Raw genomic sequence first — 16,084 nt, 5'->3', positions numbered from 1 at the left:
CCTGGTGCTGTAGGATGGTTTGACCCCCAAGTGTGTCTGGGGAGGTCACCCCACCTGAAGGGTGAGTCACCACATGGTCCTGGGGGTCAGTGACTCTGAGGCCTCCCCTCTCTGCACTGACCTGGTCCCTGGGCACCATCACCGTGTTCACAGCTGAGTCTTATTAATGTCATGGGAGCATTGAGCCATCAGAACACGAGGCATAATTATAAGAACAACTGAACTTTTCTCCGTGCCCCGGATGCAAGACACATTCTGATCATCCTCAGGTCATGGAAAGCCCTGTAGTTACCTTGAATAGCAAGCAAGATCTCAGTTCGTTGATCAGAGTTGTCTAGCCACGGAGAAGAAAGCAAACTCTGGTCTCTCACCCTGTGGAAACATGTCCTCTTCCAGCTGCTTCTTTCTTTTCTCACGCTCACCTCCCTCACCGCCTCCCTGCTCCAATGAACTGACTGGTGTTATGGACTTGGGCAGGGGTGGCAGGGATGCGGGATATTCTGATCTGACTTGTACTGTCCTAGGATGGCCTCACACTGGGCTGAGGATGATCAGATCTACCCTTTTCCTCCCGGAGGCTCCTCTGCGATGGCTGCAGCTGCAGCTCCGGGGCCATCACCCAGCCCGTGGTTTCCAGCACCCACTCCTCCTGGACCCACAGCCTTGTGGGCGCCCCCCTGAGCTGTGCTCGAACAGCCCCACATGCATGTCCACCACCACCCTGGGGCAGTAGGCACGAGGTCCCCTCTCTGCCTCTGGACATGGGTCCCAGTGAAGCAATGACCCTGCACTGTCACCAAAGCATCCTCTCTCTCCTTGCTGCTGGATTTTCCGGGTGACATTGGACATCAGTGCCCCAACCCTGTCACCAACTCCAAGGTGCACACACTGCGACTGCTGAGGGGTCCTGCTTGGAGCGCCTCCCTCAGGACTTCGGTAGAGAATTGGCATCTCCTCCTTACCCTCATCATCTCAGGGTCGAGGGACAGACAGAAGCACCGCCCTACAGAGAATCGCCTTCATGCTCCCTCCTCTTCACCATCTTGGCCCATTTGTGTCCTCCTGGACCCACTGGCGGATCTCTACCTGGTTTCCCATCGATTGTTTGGAAATTTGTACACGTTTGGCCAAAACCTCATTTTGCAATGTCGCACTGACCTGCTCCAACTTGGTGCCTCACGACACTTGGATTTAACATCTCTCTACGCTGACTACAGGCGGGAGGAGAGATAAACGCTGCCTCTTGCACGTAGTTCTCATGAGGAGCCATGTGCCAGCCCAGCGTGGATGTGGCTGAATTTTGCAACATCCGGGGGCACCGCTCACCTGAGAACGGCCTCTCGGGGCCTGTGCGTTCTGAGGTGCTCAGCCCCGCCCATAGGGGCCTCTTCTGCTTTGAAGGCTCCACTCATCCCCAGAGGAGCAGTCCATCAACAATGACATTTGTTGCGTATATTTGCTGTCCGTAGCTTATTAATTTTGATTCATACAAAAAAATCCTTTCTCAAAACCAGCCCATCAGTAAATGGCAAGATGAGAACAAAGTCCACATCCCCAGTTAAATCTTCAAGAGATGTGGCCACACATGTGCTTTGCATTCAAACCATCTTTATCCAAGGCCACCAGCAAGGGTGCTGTTTTTCACAAGCTTTCAGGGCCATTTCCCCCATAAATATTAAACTTTCCCGAGGTTATTTTCATGGACGTCTGAGGAGGAAGAGACCACGGGAAAGAATTCGTTACAGAAACCCTCTGCATCAGAGTGACACCATTTTGGAAAGACCTAGATTTTTAAAATACATATACCATTGTCTTCTCCTTGTTTTATACGCAGCTGTGCTAATTTCAAAAGGTTCCTAGTGAGCTCCGTGAGATCAAGTTATTCTTGGAGGAGGGGCCAGTCCTCATTTCTTCAAGTATCTTTAGCATGTCCCACAGGGCCTGGCCAGTGTAGAAGCTCCATAAATGTTTACTGACTGAAGGAAGTAAATACAATAACTTTGCAAGTTTGAGATTTTCCCCAGATATCGGTTGATGCTTCATTATTATTATTATTTTCACTCTCACTAAGCATGCATTTGGCCTTTATGATGTACTTACAGTAAATTACAATAAATTGAATGGTTATATGGTGCTAGATGCTGACACAAAAGCATGGCAGACACATTTCCTCCCTCAGCTTGCAGTCTGACGGTAGTGGCTGGTAAATAAAACCAAAGTCACCGTCACTGCTGATGGGGGAGGAGCCGCTGGGTGCTCAGGAGGGGGATGTCATGCCGAGGTGGCCCCATGGAGGTGACATTGAAGCAGTGGGGGCTCTAAGGGAGGGGGACTGGGGATGGGGCGAGCATAATAAGAATTGTCTGACTGCTTGTTGTGTACATGGATGACCGGCTATTTCCCTAGAAATTCTGACTCGTTGGATATTGGTGGGGGCCTAGATATCTGTCATTTTTTTTTAAATGTATGTTCCATCAGATTCTTGTCATCGGGGACATGAGGAGACCTTGATTGCATTGAATGAAGCACCACACTTCTCTGAGTCCCCGTTTTCCTGTTTGTAAAATGATAAGAAACAAAAACACCCACGTGACAGAGCTTTTCAGTCCTATTTAACTTGATTCTCCAGGTCATTGGATCCTGGTGACCATTTCCTTATCCTTGAAGCTCTCCCCACCATTGTTTTCCAAATCCAAACAGTTTCCTGGCCTTTCCTCTGTCTCACTCGTGGTCCCCTTCCCCTCTCCCCACCAGCTTCTCTCAGGGGCCTGCAGGCTCCGTCCGCAGCCCCCTCTACTGACTCCAGACTTTCGGCAGCTGTGTCAGGAGCTCCTGTGCTCCATGTGTCATCTCCATACAATGAGCGGACATCTGTACCTTCAAACCCGTCCTCTCTTTGAACTCCAGACCCATATCTTCAAGGGACAACTGGACGGGACCTCATTCTTGAGTGTCCCAAAGCCCCTTCCACGAAATATCTCTACAGCTGAGCCCGCCACCTCTCCCTCAGCCCCCTTTGAGATTAGAGCTGGCCCTCTGTGCCCCAGGATGGGGAGCCCGTGGAAATGAAAGGCAACTATCCTCTCACCAGTTCCCAAAATTGCTCTAATCCTTTCTCCTTCCGATACGTATTCCATTGTGTGACCAGGGTCTCCTTTCCAGCCTGTAACTAGGATCGTGTTCATCCTCTTCTCGAAAACTTTCAAAGCTCTCTCTCCTCCTCACAGTCACGTGATCTGGCCCTGTACCACTTCACCATTTCCTGTCCTAGACACTTGAACCCGCCGGGTGGGCTGCCGAGTCCTCTGAATGAACTCAGAGCCCACTGCTCTCAAGATGGACCACCTGTGGCTCCGAGGATGGTCACCCCACACTCCTCTCGCCTGTGTGGCCTGACACCTGCAATTCCTCTGCCTGGCCAGCTCCTGTTTGTACCCCCGGCCTCAGTTTAGATCTAACGCCCTCTGCGCCATCTTCTCTAACCCCGAATTAGATGTTCAACAGTGTGATCAACACCCACAACTCGGCTCAGCGCGCCCCCGCCGTCACGGTGTCATGGCTGTGTGTTGCAGTTCTCACCTGCACTACCTGGGTGTTTCTTGAGGGCAGCGAACCGCATGGGATGTATGACCGTGAACCTAATTCATTAATTAACCTAATAAAAGATATCATCTTTTATTATCTTTTTCTATCACTCAAAAGATTAAAAGTCCTATGTCAATTCATCGTACTGTTTTTGTACTCAATGCCTTAAATACATAATAGAAGAAATAACAAAGAGACTTAATTTTACGGGAGCTTTAATAGGATTTGCTTTTTAGCACCCCAGTTAGCAGGACACTTGCTGATGACGGAGGAGGAGGATTCGGCCGAGTCGGCGGGCCAGTCAGAATATCTTGCTAAAATGTAACTTTTGTTATTTGTTATGTTTGTGACTGTAGTTTACAGGGCACTTCCTTGAACAATATTTCTTTCATCCTCAATTCTGTAAGCAGCTCCTACTGCTGTGCTATTTCAGCACTTAACTCTCAAGAGAGGTTCCATGCTTTGGACAGTGACAAGTAGTTAAGTAGAAGAGTCGTAGGTAACAAACTGCAGAATTAATACTGTCTTGGTGTCTCCACACTTCTTGTTTTATAGCTTTGTAAGCCCAATAGGTAACCATACCTCTCTGAGTGCTTGGCACTTGGCACCTGTTCAGTTTTATCAATTGCATGCTTGTGGTTATTTCTACCCGATCATACTAAATATTTCTATGATATCAGTTTAACAATAGTCGGATATTATTTTAATGACAGTCAGAATAAGTGAGGATTTTCCATGACTGAATAAGATGGCAGTGCTTCTGTACTGTTCAATGAACTGCAAGCTCCGAAGAAAGGTTAGAAATGAGTGGGCATCTTACCTGATGGAAAAACACGCTCATGGTCTCAAAGCAAGTTGAAGTCATTGCCTTCCTGCTTTACACCTGCCCCCACCCCAGATCCTGTCTCGGTTGGGGACTGCCATCCTCTCAGGGCTCTGGCTCCGAAGCCTGAAGCTGGGAGGCATCTCCCACACTTCCTCCCTCGCCCCCCAAACCACTCTAAGCTAATCAGTCTTCAAATCCTGCTAATTCTTCTTCCCGCCTCAGACCCTCGACTCCTCCCCCTCTCTGCCCCACTACCCCAGTTTGGGCCCTTGTCATTGTTCTCCTGGACAACTGCAGTGGTTGTGAGCTGGTCCCCTGACCTCTGGCCCAACCCCACTGATGCACCTGCATTCCTCAGCTACACTATCTAAATAAAATGCAATATTTTCCTAGGGTTTCCCAGTGGAAAGCCCTTCAGCACTCTCTGCTTTCAGCAGGAGGGGTTCATGTACATGGTTGTAAAGGGTCCATCAAAATGTGGCTCCCAGATGCATGTCCAGCCTCCCTTTCTGCTGCTGTTCACTGCTGTTGAGTCCAAAATCTCCAGCTGTTTGGGGTCACCTGCTCCTATCATGCTGCTTCATGCTTTGCTGCCTTTGCTTGTATGTCCTTTACCTGGAATGCACTTCTCACCTTTCCTAGCCTGGCTGACTTCCTGCATCCTTCAATGCACAGCTCAGGAGTCATCTCTGCCAGGAGATGTTCCTGAAGCTCCAGATTGGGCCAAAGACCCCCTGTGGGTGTTCTCACAGGAGCCTATTCACCCGTGTAGTTTCTCACTGCTACATTATTTGACATCACCTGGTTATACACCTGTCTGCCTACAAGACATGTGTCTTAACACTCAGGGCCATGCCTTGCCCATGCAAGGAACTCAATCAGCCTTTGCTGAACTCAGCGGAACAGGATCAATCAGGTTGCCAGGTTTTGTAGATGTTGTGCCATGTTACGTATTTTTGTCCCCATTTCTGATTTTCTGTTTTCAGGTGTCTCTGTTCAACTATGTATTTTTGATTTCTTGGGCTTTTGCTCTGCCGTATGCCAAGCTCCGCCGACTGGCTTCAAGCGTCTGTACTGTCTGGACATGTGTGATCATTGTCTGCAAAATGTTGTACCAGCTGCAGACCATTAAGCCTGAGAACTTTTCTGTCAACTGTTCCTTGGTGAGCCTCAGACATGGGGTTGGTGGGGCAGGGGGGCGGCGGGGGGGCATCTCTTTGCCTGGCCTTCAGAGAAGGGAAGCAGATACTGGGGGACACACATCCCCAGCACATCCTGTCTGGCCTTCAGCAGTTCAGCAGGTTGGAGGCATTCTGGCACCCCGTCTCTTCTGATGCTGAGATTTCCCCCACGAAGGGGTCTTCTCTCCCCACAACCATAGCTGAGGGAGACTACTCTGAACTCTCCTAATCCATGGGGCCATTTCTTACTCCCCTTTCTCTTCTTTTCAGCCAAATGAAAACCAAACGAATATACCCCTGCAGCAGCTGAACAAGTCTCTGCTCTACAGCGCCCCCATTGACCCAGCGGAGTGGGTCGGCCTGAGGAAGTCCTCTCCTTTGCTTGTCTACCTGAGGGTAAAGCCTTCGTCACCCTAAGTTTGTGCGTCTGCCAAGTTAATGACTGGAGCCCTTTCCCAGGAGACGCTAACTTCAGCTTTGATAGGGGCCTCGTCCTCTTACATGGTGTTTGCAGTCACCTTCGAAACAGATAACCGAACATTAAAATCAGTATTGCATTATGCTGAAAAGAAATTGATCGAGTAGTTTGAGATCCATTGAATAACATATGACAAGTATATTCACCGGAACATTATAAAACCACTCAAAGACAGAGGTAGATTGACACTATCAGACACTGAAAGATGTCCAAAATATACTGTACCGTTGAAAAAAAAAAAGCAAACTTCAAAACACCGTACATAGGATGAAGTCTTTTAGACACAAAGAAAAAATACTGAGTAAATTATACCAAATGATTAGCAGTGATCGTTTCTGAGAAGTAGGTGTCACGTTACAAGAAATGTTTGCTATCTAAATTCTACAAATTTAACCAAGGGCATATATTATGTTTAGAGGTAGCCAAATAAAAAGAGCATATCTCTGAAAAGGGAATTTTGATTGCAAGTAGTTGTAACAAACATAAGGCAAGCGATATAGTTCAGATTATTCACATTTTATTCTGATGGATAATCTGAGCATTTTACTATGATGGATTATGCTGACAATGCACTTAAAACCTTTGTACTCAACTCCCAGAATTTGAAAGTGCACTAAGCATCTCATTTTTCTCCGTGTAGCTTTCTAGTTTTTTGCTCATATGGCAGATATCGTTTGCAATGTATGAATGATGTCTACCATTAAGAGCTGTTGTAAAGATAAAACAAACGTATATTTTTGAAAAGGGGGATTAGAATAGTGTCTGGCACACAAATGTTAACTATGTTATTATTGTTGTTATCATCACTATTATTATTTTGTGGTATAATCAGCGTATTTTTCCACCTACTGCTCTCTCTAGCCAGCTTTCAGAGGTGTTCAAAAATCCCCCCTCTAATGCGAGTCCCACTCGGCAGTTCAGTCTGTTTCCTGGGGTCCTTGTCGGACACTGTACAAGGGTTTCTCACTTTTAGTTGCAAAGAAGGTTGGACGACCCTCCCAAGGTAACTGGACAAGGCTTCCAGGTTCAGTGTGTACTTTTTCAGGAACGGACATGACCATCGCCTGTCTTTGGTGTAGAGGTTCCAGATCTTGTTATCATGGAAATTAGCCTGATTTCAATATTGGAGATAACTCCACGCTTGTCCCCATAAAACAGGGAAAATGAGCATTGAATTCAAGACTGTATTTTATAGAGGTGGGATTTGATCATGCACTGTTCTTTTAGACGCCCAGAATGGAATGAGATGGTATCTCGTGGGGATTGTTTAAATGACCACATGGCATCACATGCAGTTTCCTTGCTTTCCAGAACAACCTCCTGATGCTGGCCATTCTGGCCTTTGAGGTCACCATCTACCGCCATCAGGAGTATTATCGCGGTCGGAACAACCTCACGGCCCCCGTGTCTAAAACCATCTTTCACGACATTACAAGACTCCACCTGGATGATGGACTTGTCAGTTGTGCCAAGTATTTCATCAATTACTTCTTCTACAAGTTTGGTCTGGAGGTGAGTTTCCTTGCTGACCTGTTTTCTTTCTTTCCTGTGAAAATTCCAGTGGCTGCTTTTGGCCAGGTGGCCACTGGGGCTTTGTGGCACGTCTCTGTCTCCTCAGGATCCGGGAAGAGCCTAACTGAAGGGTTAGCCTGGCCTGGTTGAAAGTCTCCAGGACCCGGTGCCAGTCCCCTGCTCTGTGGCAGTGGACATGGCCTCTCGGGATCTCTGGTCTTACAGATGTGGGGATGTCTGTTTTGTGCCTTCTGGCTGTGTAACCTTAGCCAAAATGCACTGTTTTGACCTGAATGGTGTGTTAGGCCTGCCCTCAGTAGAATATACTTGGAACAGTGATGTTTCATGGAGAGATCATAGCGGTAATTCCCTCCACCGTTTGAAGTGGTTCTTATTGACAGTGACCCGGTCAGTTTTTCTGTCTTCATCATGCAAACACCCCAAAGAGGCAGTGCAGGTGAACACCTGCAGGGACCCGGCCCCAGGAATGCAGGTCTCCACCGCCCGCTCGGGGTGAGCCTTTGACACCACTCCCCTTCCCCGTGAAGCCGACTCTCTGCTTCTTTTCATCCTTACACAGACCTGTTTCCTCATGTCAGTTAACGTGATCGGTCAGCGGATGGATTTCTACGCCATGATTCACGCCTGCTGGCTGATTGCCGTCTTGTACCGGCGCCGAAGGAAAGCCATCGCGGAGATCTGGCCCAAGTACTGTTGCTTCCTGGCCTGCATAATCACCTTCCAGTACTTCATCTGCATCGGCATCCCTCCCGCCCCGTGCCGAGGTGAATGCCCCCCGCCGGGAGCCTGCTCAGGGACAGTGGGGACAAGGGCACGGAGGGGCTCCCTGACCCAGCTCCTCCCGCCTCCACCCTGCAGATTACCCCTGGAGGTTCAAGGGCGCCAGCTTCAACGACAACATCGTCAAGTGGCTGTATTTCCCGGACTTCATCGTGCGGCCCAACCCCGTGTTCCTCGTGTGTAAGTGGGGCCGTTGGGATTCCCACTTGCTCCTCCTTCTCCCGGTGGTGCGTTTGTGCGCCCCCCTACCCCACGTACAGTCACAGGCTGGTCTCCATGAGTCAGCATCCCAGGCTGCTAGTGGCTCTGCTGGCCCTGTTACATCTGCAGAGTTAATACATAGCATCGGAAAGACCATGTTCACTTTCATGATCTCACTTCCCGATGCACAACCCTGCTCTCCGCCTCCACACACCTGTACACACCCACCTTCTAGAAGGTGGACTGCAGGGAGAGGCCTTGTCCTGGGCAAATTGCTTGCTGCTTGCTGCCACCGCAGACATACACCTATAGGTGGGCTGGGGTAGCCAGAAGGACGCAGCCGGACCACAGATGCTCCTGAGTGGGGCTGCAGCCCGAGCCCTTCCAAGGGCGGGTGACCATCCAAAGGTTAAGGTCTGGGCACCCACCGTAGGAGGTGGAGATTTGGTGCCGCCCACCCACATGCGGGTGTAGATTAAAGACAACGCCTCTGGGAGGGGGAACTGTTCTGGGCAGCCGACCGTGAGGGCAGCTCTGTCCTCTCTACCCACCCCCGTCGGCCACCGTCTTCACCTGCTCTCACCAGCCTGCACGCCCTGTATGTTCTGGTAAGTCTGGCTACCAGTGCAGAGGGGGACGGAGAGGACAGAGAAAGCCAGAACGCCTGCATCTACGGCTTGTAGAGATAAAGATGACAGAAAGTGCTCAGTGGCCCCTCAAAGCTTCAGGGGGAGATCAATGCAGGCAAACATTGTCGTGTAAGAGATTCATGAAGACTAGTCATCGCCTGTTGCTTTCACTCACCGACGAGCAGACAGTGTCCAGGAATTCTCCCCCGGGAGCCCTGGAGCGTCTGTGGTCCCTCCTGCATCCCAGTGGTGGGCGGGGGAGGTTGGAATCCAGAAGGAAGTGAACTCTCAGGGCGTAACTCAGGTAGCAGATGAGGAGCCGCTGGTACCCCATGGGGACCCCTCCTCGCATCCCTAGATTCAGAGGGGTAGCAGGGGGTTTCAGTTTCCACGTCTGTCTTGCCAGATGACTTCATGCTGCTTCTGTGCGCCTCCCTACAACGGCAGATTTTCGAGGATGAAAACAAGGCCGCCGTGCGGATCATGGCAGGTGACAATGTGGAGATCTGCATGAACCTGGACGCGGCCTCGTTCAGCCAGCACAACCCCGTCCCCGACTTCATCCACTGCAGGTAACGCGGCCGCCCGTGCGCACAGCCCCTGGGAAGGTGCATTCCCGGAATCCTTGCCTCCAGCTACCCCTGTCTTTCCCGGGGAGCTGACCCGCTGATTGCACCCCCAAAGGCAAGAATCATGGGACAGGATGGCCCAGTGGTCTGGAAGCTGAGCCTCCTACTTTTCCTCCGTCCTCCGTGGACAGCCCTCAGCAGCCCTCAAAGCAGCTGCCCCTGAACCCCAGGACAGCCCCGGGCCTCCCTTGCTGCCCGGAAGCCCCGGAGGCTTCTCCGCAGAGCGTGTTGGCTGGTGTTTCCGTGTCCTTCTCACAAGCTTAGTAGTTTTATGATTTCTGAAACTGAAGCAAGTCAGGGCTGAGGAGCGGAGGCCGGGCCTTCTGCAGGAGGAATTAACAGCTGCAGGCAGGGGAGGGAAATGTGTGGAAAACATACGTTGCGCTAACACGCACGTGTTGCACGTGCACACACACACACACACTCACCCAAACACGCCAGCAGCCCAGTTCTACCGACTTCAAGCCACACACATCAGGAGGCCCTGTGGGCGTTCAGATCTCACCCCTGGACTGAGTCACTAACATTACCAGTGTGATCCTGGGACGCTGAGAAACATCAACATCTTATTCATTCTCCTGTGTGTTAAATCAAGGATGAGTGTAATATATTTTAGGAAAAAATCATAGGAACATTTAAAAGTGTTGAATGTTTTAGTCTAAGAAGAGTAAAGTTCAAAAGTTGGCTTATGTGACAGTGTTCCTCTAAGGCACAACTTATTCCCTAGCGATGCTGGACAGTGTGGCATGTATTTATCAGAGATGACTTGTTAACTCCCACAAAATAACAACTCTTTTATCAAATACCTGACCCACAATTGGTTCTTCTGTGCTTCTTTCCAAATCTGGGAAGAGAAACAACCAAAGCCAAACCTCCACAACGGAGAGGCTGTAATTAAGTGAATACAGATGGGCCGATGGCCCAGGCCAGGGAAGCTGTGGCAACTACTTTCATTGCAGGAGGATGGCGGCCCGAGTACCTGCCTCCTTCGGGGAGTTATAGTGGAAGAATGGCTCCCACGTGTCAGCTGAGGGAGGTGCAGAGAAACTGTTGGACAGAGCCTGGAAGCTCTGGGTCTGCTTGGGCAGAACTACTTCTCATCTGGAGGAGAGATTTCCACCTCTAGCAAAATCTTTGTATTTGTTTGAATCCATTAATTTCCAGTTCATGGACAGGAATCCATTTTTAACCGTTCTCTTGCTCCAAGAGGCATCTGTATCTTAGAATTTCCTCGGCCTCCTATAGAAAGACAGAGAGGGTTTGGAGTACTCACGTAGTAGGCAGAAAATGTTGCCACTTGTGGGAAGTTTGGCCCAAATTCGATGAAAATAAATATGCATGTGGTGTTTTCACAGGGGACCACTCTGTCCATCACTAACTGGGTGAGGGTTTCCCGTGGACCAGGCAGTGATCAGTGAGAGATGAACACAGAGCTCCCAGGTTGGCCTGGACAGAGCCTCCAGACAGAGTCAGGAGGAGAGTGTGAATTTTTGTTCCTTCCTCAGCTAGACCCTCCCGACTTGATTTGTGTTGTTGTTTGTGTCGTCTTTCGGTTCTGTTTTGCAGATCGTACCTGGACATGTCCAAAGTGATCATCTTCAGCTACCTCTTCTGGTTCGTGCTCACAATCATCTTCATTACCGGAACAACCAGGATCAGCATCTTCTGCATGGGTTACCTGGTGGCCTGCTTCTACTTCCTGCTCTTTGGGGGCGATTTGCTGCTGAAGCCCATCAAGAGCATCCTGCGATATTGGGACTGGCTGATCGCATACAACATCTTTGTGATCACGATGAAAAACATACTGTCGGTAAGTGGCTCCACTGTATAACACATTTGTGGTTTCAGCGTCAGAGTAAACGATCCATTCAGTGGTTATTAAAAGCCCGTGGCCCGCCACACTGCCCTCTTAAAAGCCCCAAGTAAGATGCTTGCAAACTCAGAATTCAAATGACCATTTATTACTCGTTGTTTTACCATATTAAGCAGAATCCTTTTTGCTCATTTCCACCCTCTCAAGGACAAGAGGATATGTATTCATAGGAATGAACTCGAAAATGTATTTTATCAATTAAAATCCATCTCTTCTGAGGAACGATCGGTGATCATTCCTAGGATGAACTACAGTGTGGCCCTTTTATGAGTTGAGTCAGTCACGGGATGTCTTCAAAAATTGTATCATATTGGCTAAGAGCAACTCTTTTACCTAGAAAGAGCCGTGGAGGTGTAAATAGAATGGGCGCGGTTCTCCATGACACCGCTTGGGGTGGGGATGAGAAGGGATGGACCCCTGAAGGCACAGATGTTTTATGAAGCCCTGAGATGAGTGTGGATCCAGGGGAAGCTTTATGGCTGATCTGAGCATCAGTGTCTGGGCTAGAAAACAGCTAAGACAGTGGAGGGTTGAGACACACATCTCCCGTCCACAGAACTTGGCTGCTTCTCTATTAAATATCCATGTTCCAGGGCACATCGTGGCCACTGCCCTGGTAGATAAACTGCCCACAAGTCATGCCAGAATCACATGGATTCTTTTAGGCCACAAGGACACCTTTTAAACTATTTATTGTGTCAGGAAATTAAACAACGACCTTTCATGGGCTGAAGGAGTTAATCCACCTCTAGCTCCAGCTTAAAGTGAATCCCAGGGCCTGCTACTCACCGGCTGTAACTGACAGTGCATTGGAAGGACAGTGATGTACGATTTCCTGCTTCTCCCCTTCCTGGTACTTACAGATGAGGTCACCAGGCAATTCTACTGGAAAGCATTTGACTTTTTAATTTTGGCATGTGCACTGCTGTGTTTAGAGGTCTGGGGAAGCCAAGTCTATGAAGCCAGGAGTATGTATGTGAAGAATTTATTTTGTGTCCTGTCCATTAGAATGCTAAGTTTCTAGCTGATAGTAAAAGTGATTTTTATTCATCAGTTCAACCCCAGCAGTGTGTGTTTGCCTGTGGGGTGGTGTTGAGAGCCGTTGGAAAGGGGATGAGCTAGGACAGGAGCTCACCCTTTCATCCTAAAGCCTGTCTGATGGGCAGAGATCTGCGGCTGGAGGCTGATCCCTATGACTGTTCCTGGAAAGTGTGTGGCTGCAGAATCCACTCTTTCATTCATTTGTTCTCTAAACCCGTGTTGCAGACCTGATCTTTGTTAGGCACTGTTTTATATCTTGAAGAACTAGAGGTGAATAGTACTCAGATTTTACCCCTAAGGAACTCACATTCTAAAAGAGAAGATAGACTTTCTTATAAATAATTACAGTACACTCTGTTAATGCCCATCATCATAATATTTTAGGAAAACAATACAAAACAGAATGCCTGATTTCTGGCCTCGATAAGTTGGGAAGAGGCTTTCTGGAGGCGTTGCCATGTGAACCCATCAGAAACTTGAATTCAGGGGTGTCCAGGGAGACAGAGCGGGGAGGATGTTCCCTGAGGAGGAGGCTATTTTCCCCCCTTGGCATGTGAACTTAACTGTGACAAGAAATCACTGTTATGAGTCAACAACGTGACAGTCAACAAAGAATTCTCCTTTACTCAGAGAACTGGCTGAAAAAGAATTGGCTCAAAGCACAGCTTATGTTTGTGATCATCTCCTGGCAAATAGCGTAGGTTTACTATGTCTGACTCGTGAGAAAATAACTGCCAAAATCCCAGTCCTGGATCCGTGCTCACCCGTTTGCCATCACAGAGTCGGGCTTGTTCCCACGATGGTCTAAGATTTCCTCTTTGAAAAGAGAGGAGCTTCCAAGTTCAGAAAGCATCACGCTCAGAGTTCTCCCCTTGCTCCTTGAGTTTAACTCCCTCAGGAAGTGAAGCATCAAACGCCCTACCCGGTGGGGACTGGGTTTGGGGCCCCGTCCACCACCACACTGGGACTTTGGGAATTCTTGCACGTGTTGGGATTGCAAGACATCAACCTTTTCTCTGGGTGCGGAGCTTCAGGATATGCCTTTCCCCTTCGTTTTTCAGATAGGAGCATGCGGCTATATTGAAAAATTGGTTCAAAATAGTTGCTGGTTGATCCAAGCTTTCAGCCTGGCCTGCACAGTCAAGGGCTACAAAATGCGTAAGTATGAAAAGCAAATTTGGGAACCAAAGGACAAAGAAAGAAGGGCAGTTGTATTGTTCTAATTTAAAAACTGGGGTGAAGCCCCTGAAGGGAAGAGGCGAAGGGACGTGAGTCGGCGTCTGCACAGAGCTGTGGGCTTGTGCCACGCTGGGGATCTGTGCTCAGGACACACACCCCCACCGCATCTCTCTCATCCTCTTCTACAAACGTCCCTGTCCCCTTCCCCAAGCAGGTCTAGGGGGCAGGTGTGGCCTTTAGCAACTCCTTGAACTTCCTTGAGTTACGATGGGAAGGGTCACAGATGCCCACACACACACCTGTGGCTGCTGCAGTTGGAATCTCGGTCATCAAAGTAGCTCTGCCTCCAGAACCTCGCCCCCTCCTCTGAAGCTCAGAGAACCTCCACCTTGGGAAAACAGTTGGGAGCAGCAACAGGGTGTCTGGAGTTAGATTCCCACCTGTACGGAGGCAGGAGTTCCATTTCCGCCCCTCTGCCTCTTGCATCAGAACCCTGGACAGCACTTCCATCCTCCTTGGCGCCCAGGGTGGGGCCTTGAACATGACATCCCTCCCCCAACTCTGCCTTCCAATCCTTGCTACACTTTGCAGAGGATGAAGAGGCACTGGAGTTTGTTCTGACTTAGGATCAGATGTGCTGTTGACATCCCTTCTTCCAATAGACCGTGCCTGCTCCCCTGGCTACCCCTGGGGGAGCCCATTCCCAGAACATGTGTCTTTTTTGTACTGGAGATTTCCTCCGGCATTGGGACATGCAGATGTTATTTCTCCATGGCCTTTACTGGGTGAGAGGGGTCCCTTTCCATCCTCTGCCTTACATTATCAAGAGCTCACTTTGTGGTCAGCCTTGTGAATCAGTGCTGATACTGGATTTGAAGTGTGTGCCCTTGGCTGTGAATAAATCCACTCAGAGGGACTCAGTGCATCGGAAGTTTGCTCTTACACCTGTGTGATTTCCCAAGTCTGATCGTGCCACAAGAGTTTATAAAATAACAATGAAAATGTGTGTAAATTTTAATTTTTTTCTTCTTTTTTTTTTTTTTTGCCCCAGCTGATGATGATTCCTCGTGTAAACTACCCAGCGGGGAAGCGGGGATTATTTGGGACAGCATATGCTTTGCCTTCCTCCTGCTGCAGAGAAGAGTTTTCATGAGTTACTATTTCCTGCACGTCGTGGCGGATATAAAAGCTTCACAGATCCTGGCTTCGAGGTGGGTCAGGCCAAGGAATCAAGGGGTTTCTCTTAAGAAACCTGTCGGGAAGTGATATTGCACTCTGATTCCTGTCTGAGCTTGCTTGTAGAACCCACGAGAAATTAAAAGGTTCCTTCCAGGAAAGCTGATCCAAGAAGGCTTTAGCCCAAGGCCTTTAAGATCTAAAACAGAAGAGTAACAAGCAAGTCTATGGTGGGAGTCACACCTTATAAGGACTGGGCCACCCTTGAAGGTTAAAGATGGACTGGTTGTCTGAGCCCCTCAGTCCAGACCTCACCACTGGAGTAGGTCCTCTGGCCTCGGTCAGAACAGGAACATAGGCTACGTCGGTCCAGAGTCTAGTCCGTCTCCCCCCACCCCACCCCCACCCACCACCGCCTCCTTTTTAAGAAGAAACTCCTGAAGACAGAGAAAAGCATAATCTTCTGTTATTTTTCAAACTGTAGACAGAGGAGCATGTTACTCCAGCCTCACCCTAAACCCTTCCTATTTGTCTTCCCTTATCCCCTTCCTTTCAGGCTCTTTCTCCCCAGCAACCTGATTTTATTCTTCTCTGGGCCAGTGGCACTGTTTGATTATTACTTTCTCCTTAGATTCCCCCTTTTTCCATTTTCTGCCCCCAATCGTATAGGTTTAGGGAAAAGACTGGGAAGAGAACTAGGTACTAAAGAGGATGCCATTGAGATGGGGGTCAAAGGGCAGCTGCATGATCCCCAAGAGTGAACCTATTTCTGAGACCCTGGCCCGGCCTCGATCCCATGGGACCCATGGTGCTAAACGACATTATAAATGCTAGCTTATATCATATCAATTGCCAGTATTGACCATTCTGATGCTCTCTCTATACCACCAGTGTTCCCAGAGCCTCTTTCTTCTCCTGCCAGGAGAAGCAAAATGTGTATTTCAAAGGTCCATTTAAAGGCTGAGAATTCCCA

The 16,084-nt window shown here is 49.1% G+C and overlaps 1 protein-coding gene across 1 annotated transcript in view; it reads left to right on the top strand.

Moving 5' to 3' along the window:
* The window catches only part of PIEZO2 (piezo type mechanosensitive ion channel component 2), a 345,308-nt gene that overhangs the window by 269,325 nt on the left and 59,899 nt on the right, over positions 1–16,084 (top strand). Inside the window, exons 20-28 of the mRNA XM_067014577.1 lie at positions 5,398–5,574; positions 5,863–5,988; positions 7,382–7,582; positions 8,163–8,367; positions 8,462–8,563; positions 9,620–9,785; positions 11,409–11,652; positions 13,818–13,914; positions 14,987–15,146. Of these exons, the coding sequence (XP_066870678.1) occupies positions 5,398–5,574; positions 5,863–5,988; positions 7,382–7,582; positions 8,163–8,367; positions 8,462–8,563; positions 9,620–9,785; positions 11,409–11,652; positions 13,818–13,914; positions 14,987–15,146 (1,478 nt within the window). The remainder of the gene's footprint in view (positions 1–5,397; positions 5,575–5,862; positions 5,989–7,381; positions 7,583–8,162; positions 8,368–8,461; positions 8,564–9,619; positions 9,786–11,408; positions 11,653–13,817; positions 13,915–14,986; positions 15,147–16,084) is intronic.

This window comes from Kogia breviceps, chromosome 15 (genome assembly GCF_026419965.1).
Source record: "Kogia breviceps isolate mKogBre1 chromosome 15, mKogBre1 haplotype 1, whole genome shotgun sequence".
Lineage (NCBI taxonomy): Eukaryota > Metazoa > Chordata > Mammalia > Artiodactyla > Physeteridae > Kogia > Kogia breviceps.
Note: the sequence above shows the minus strand (reverse complement) of the source record. Positions and strands in the feature narration are given on the sequence as shown.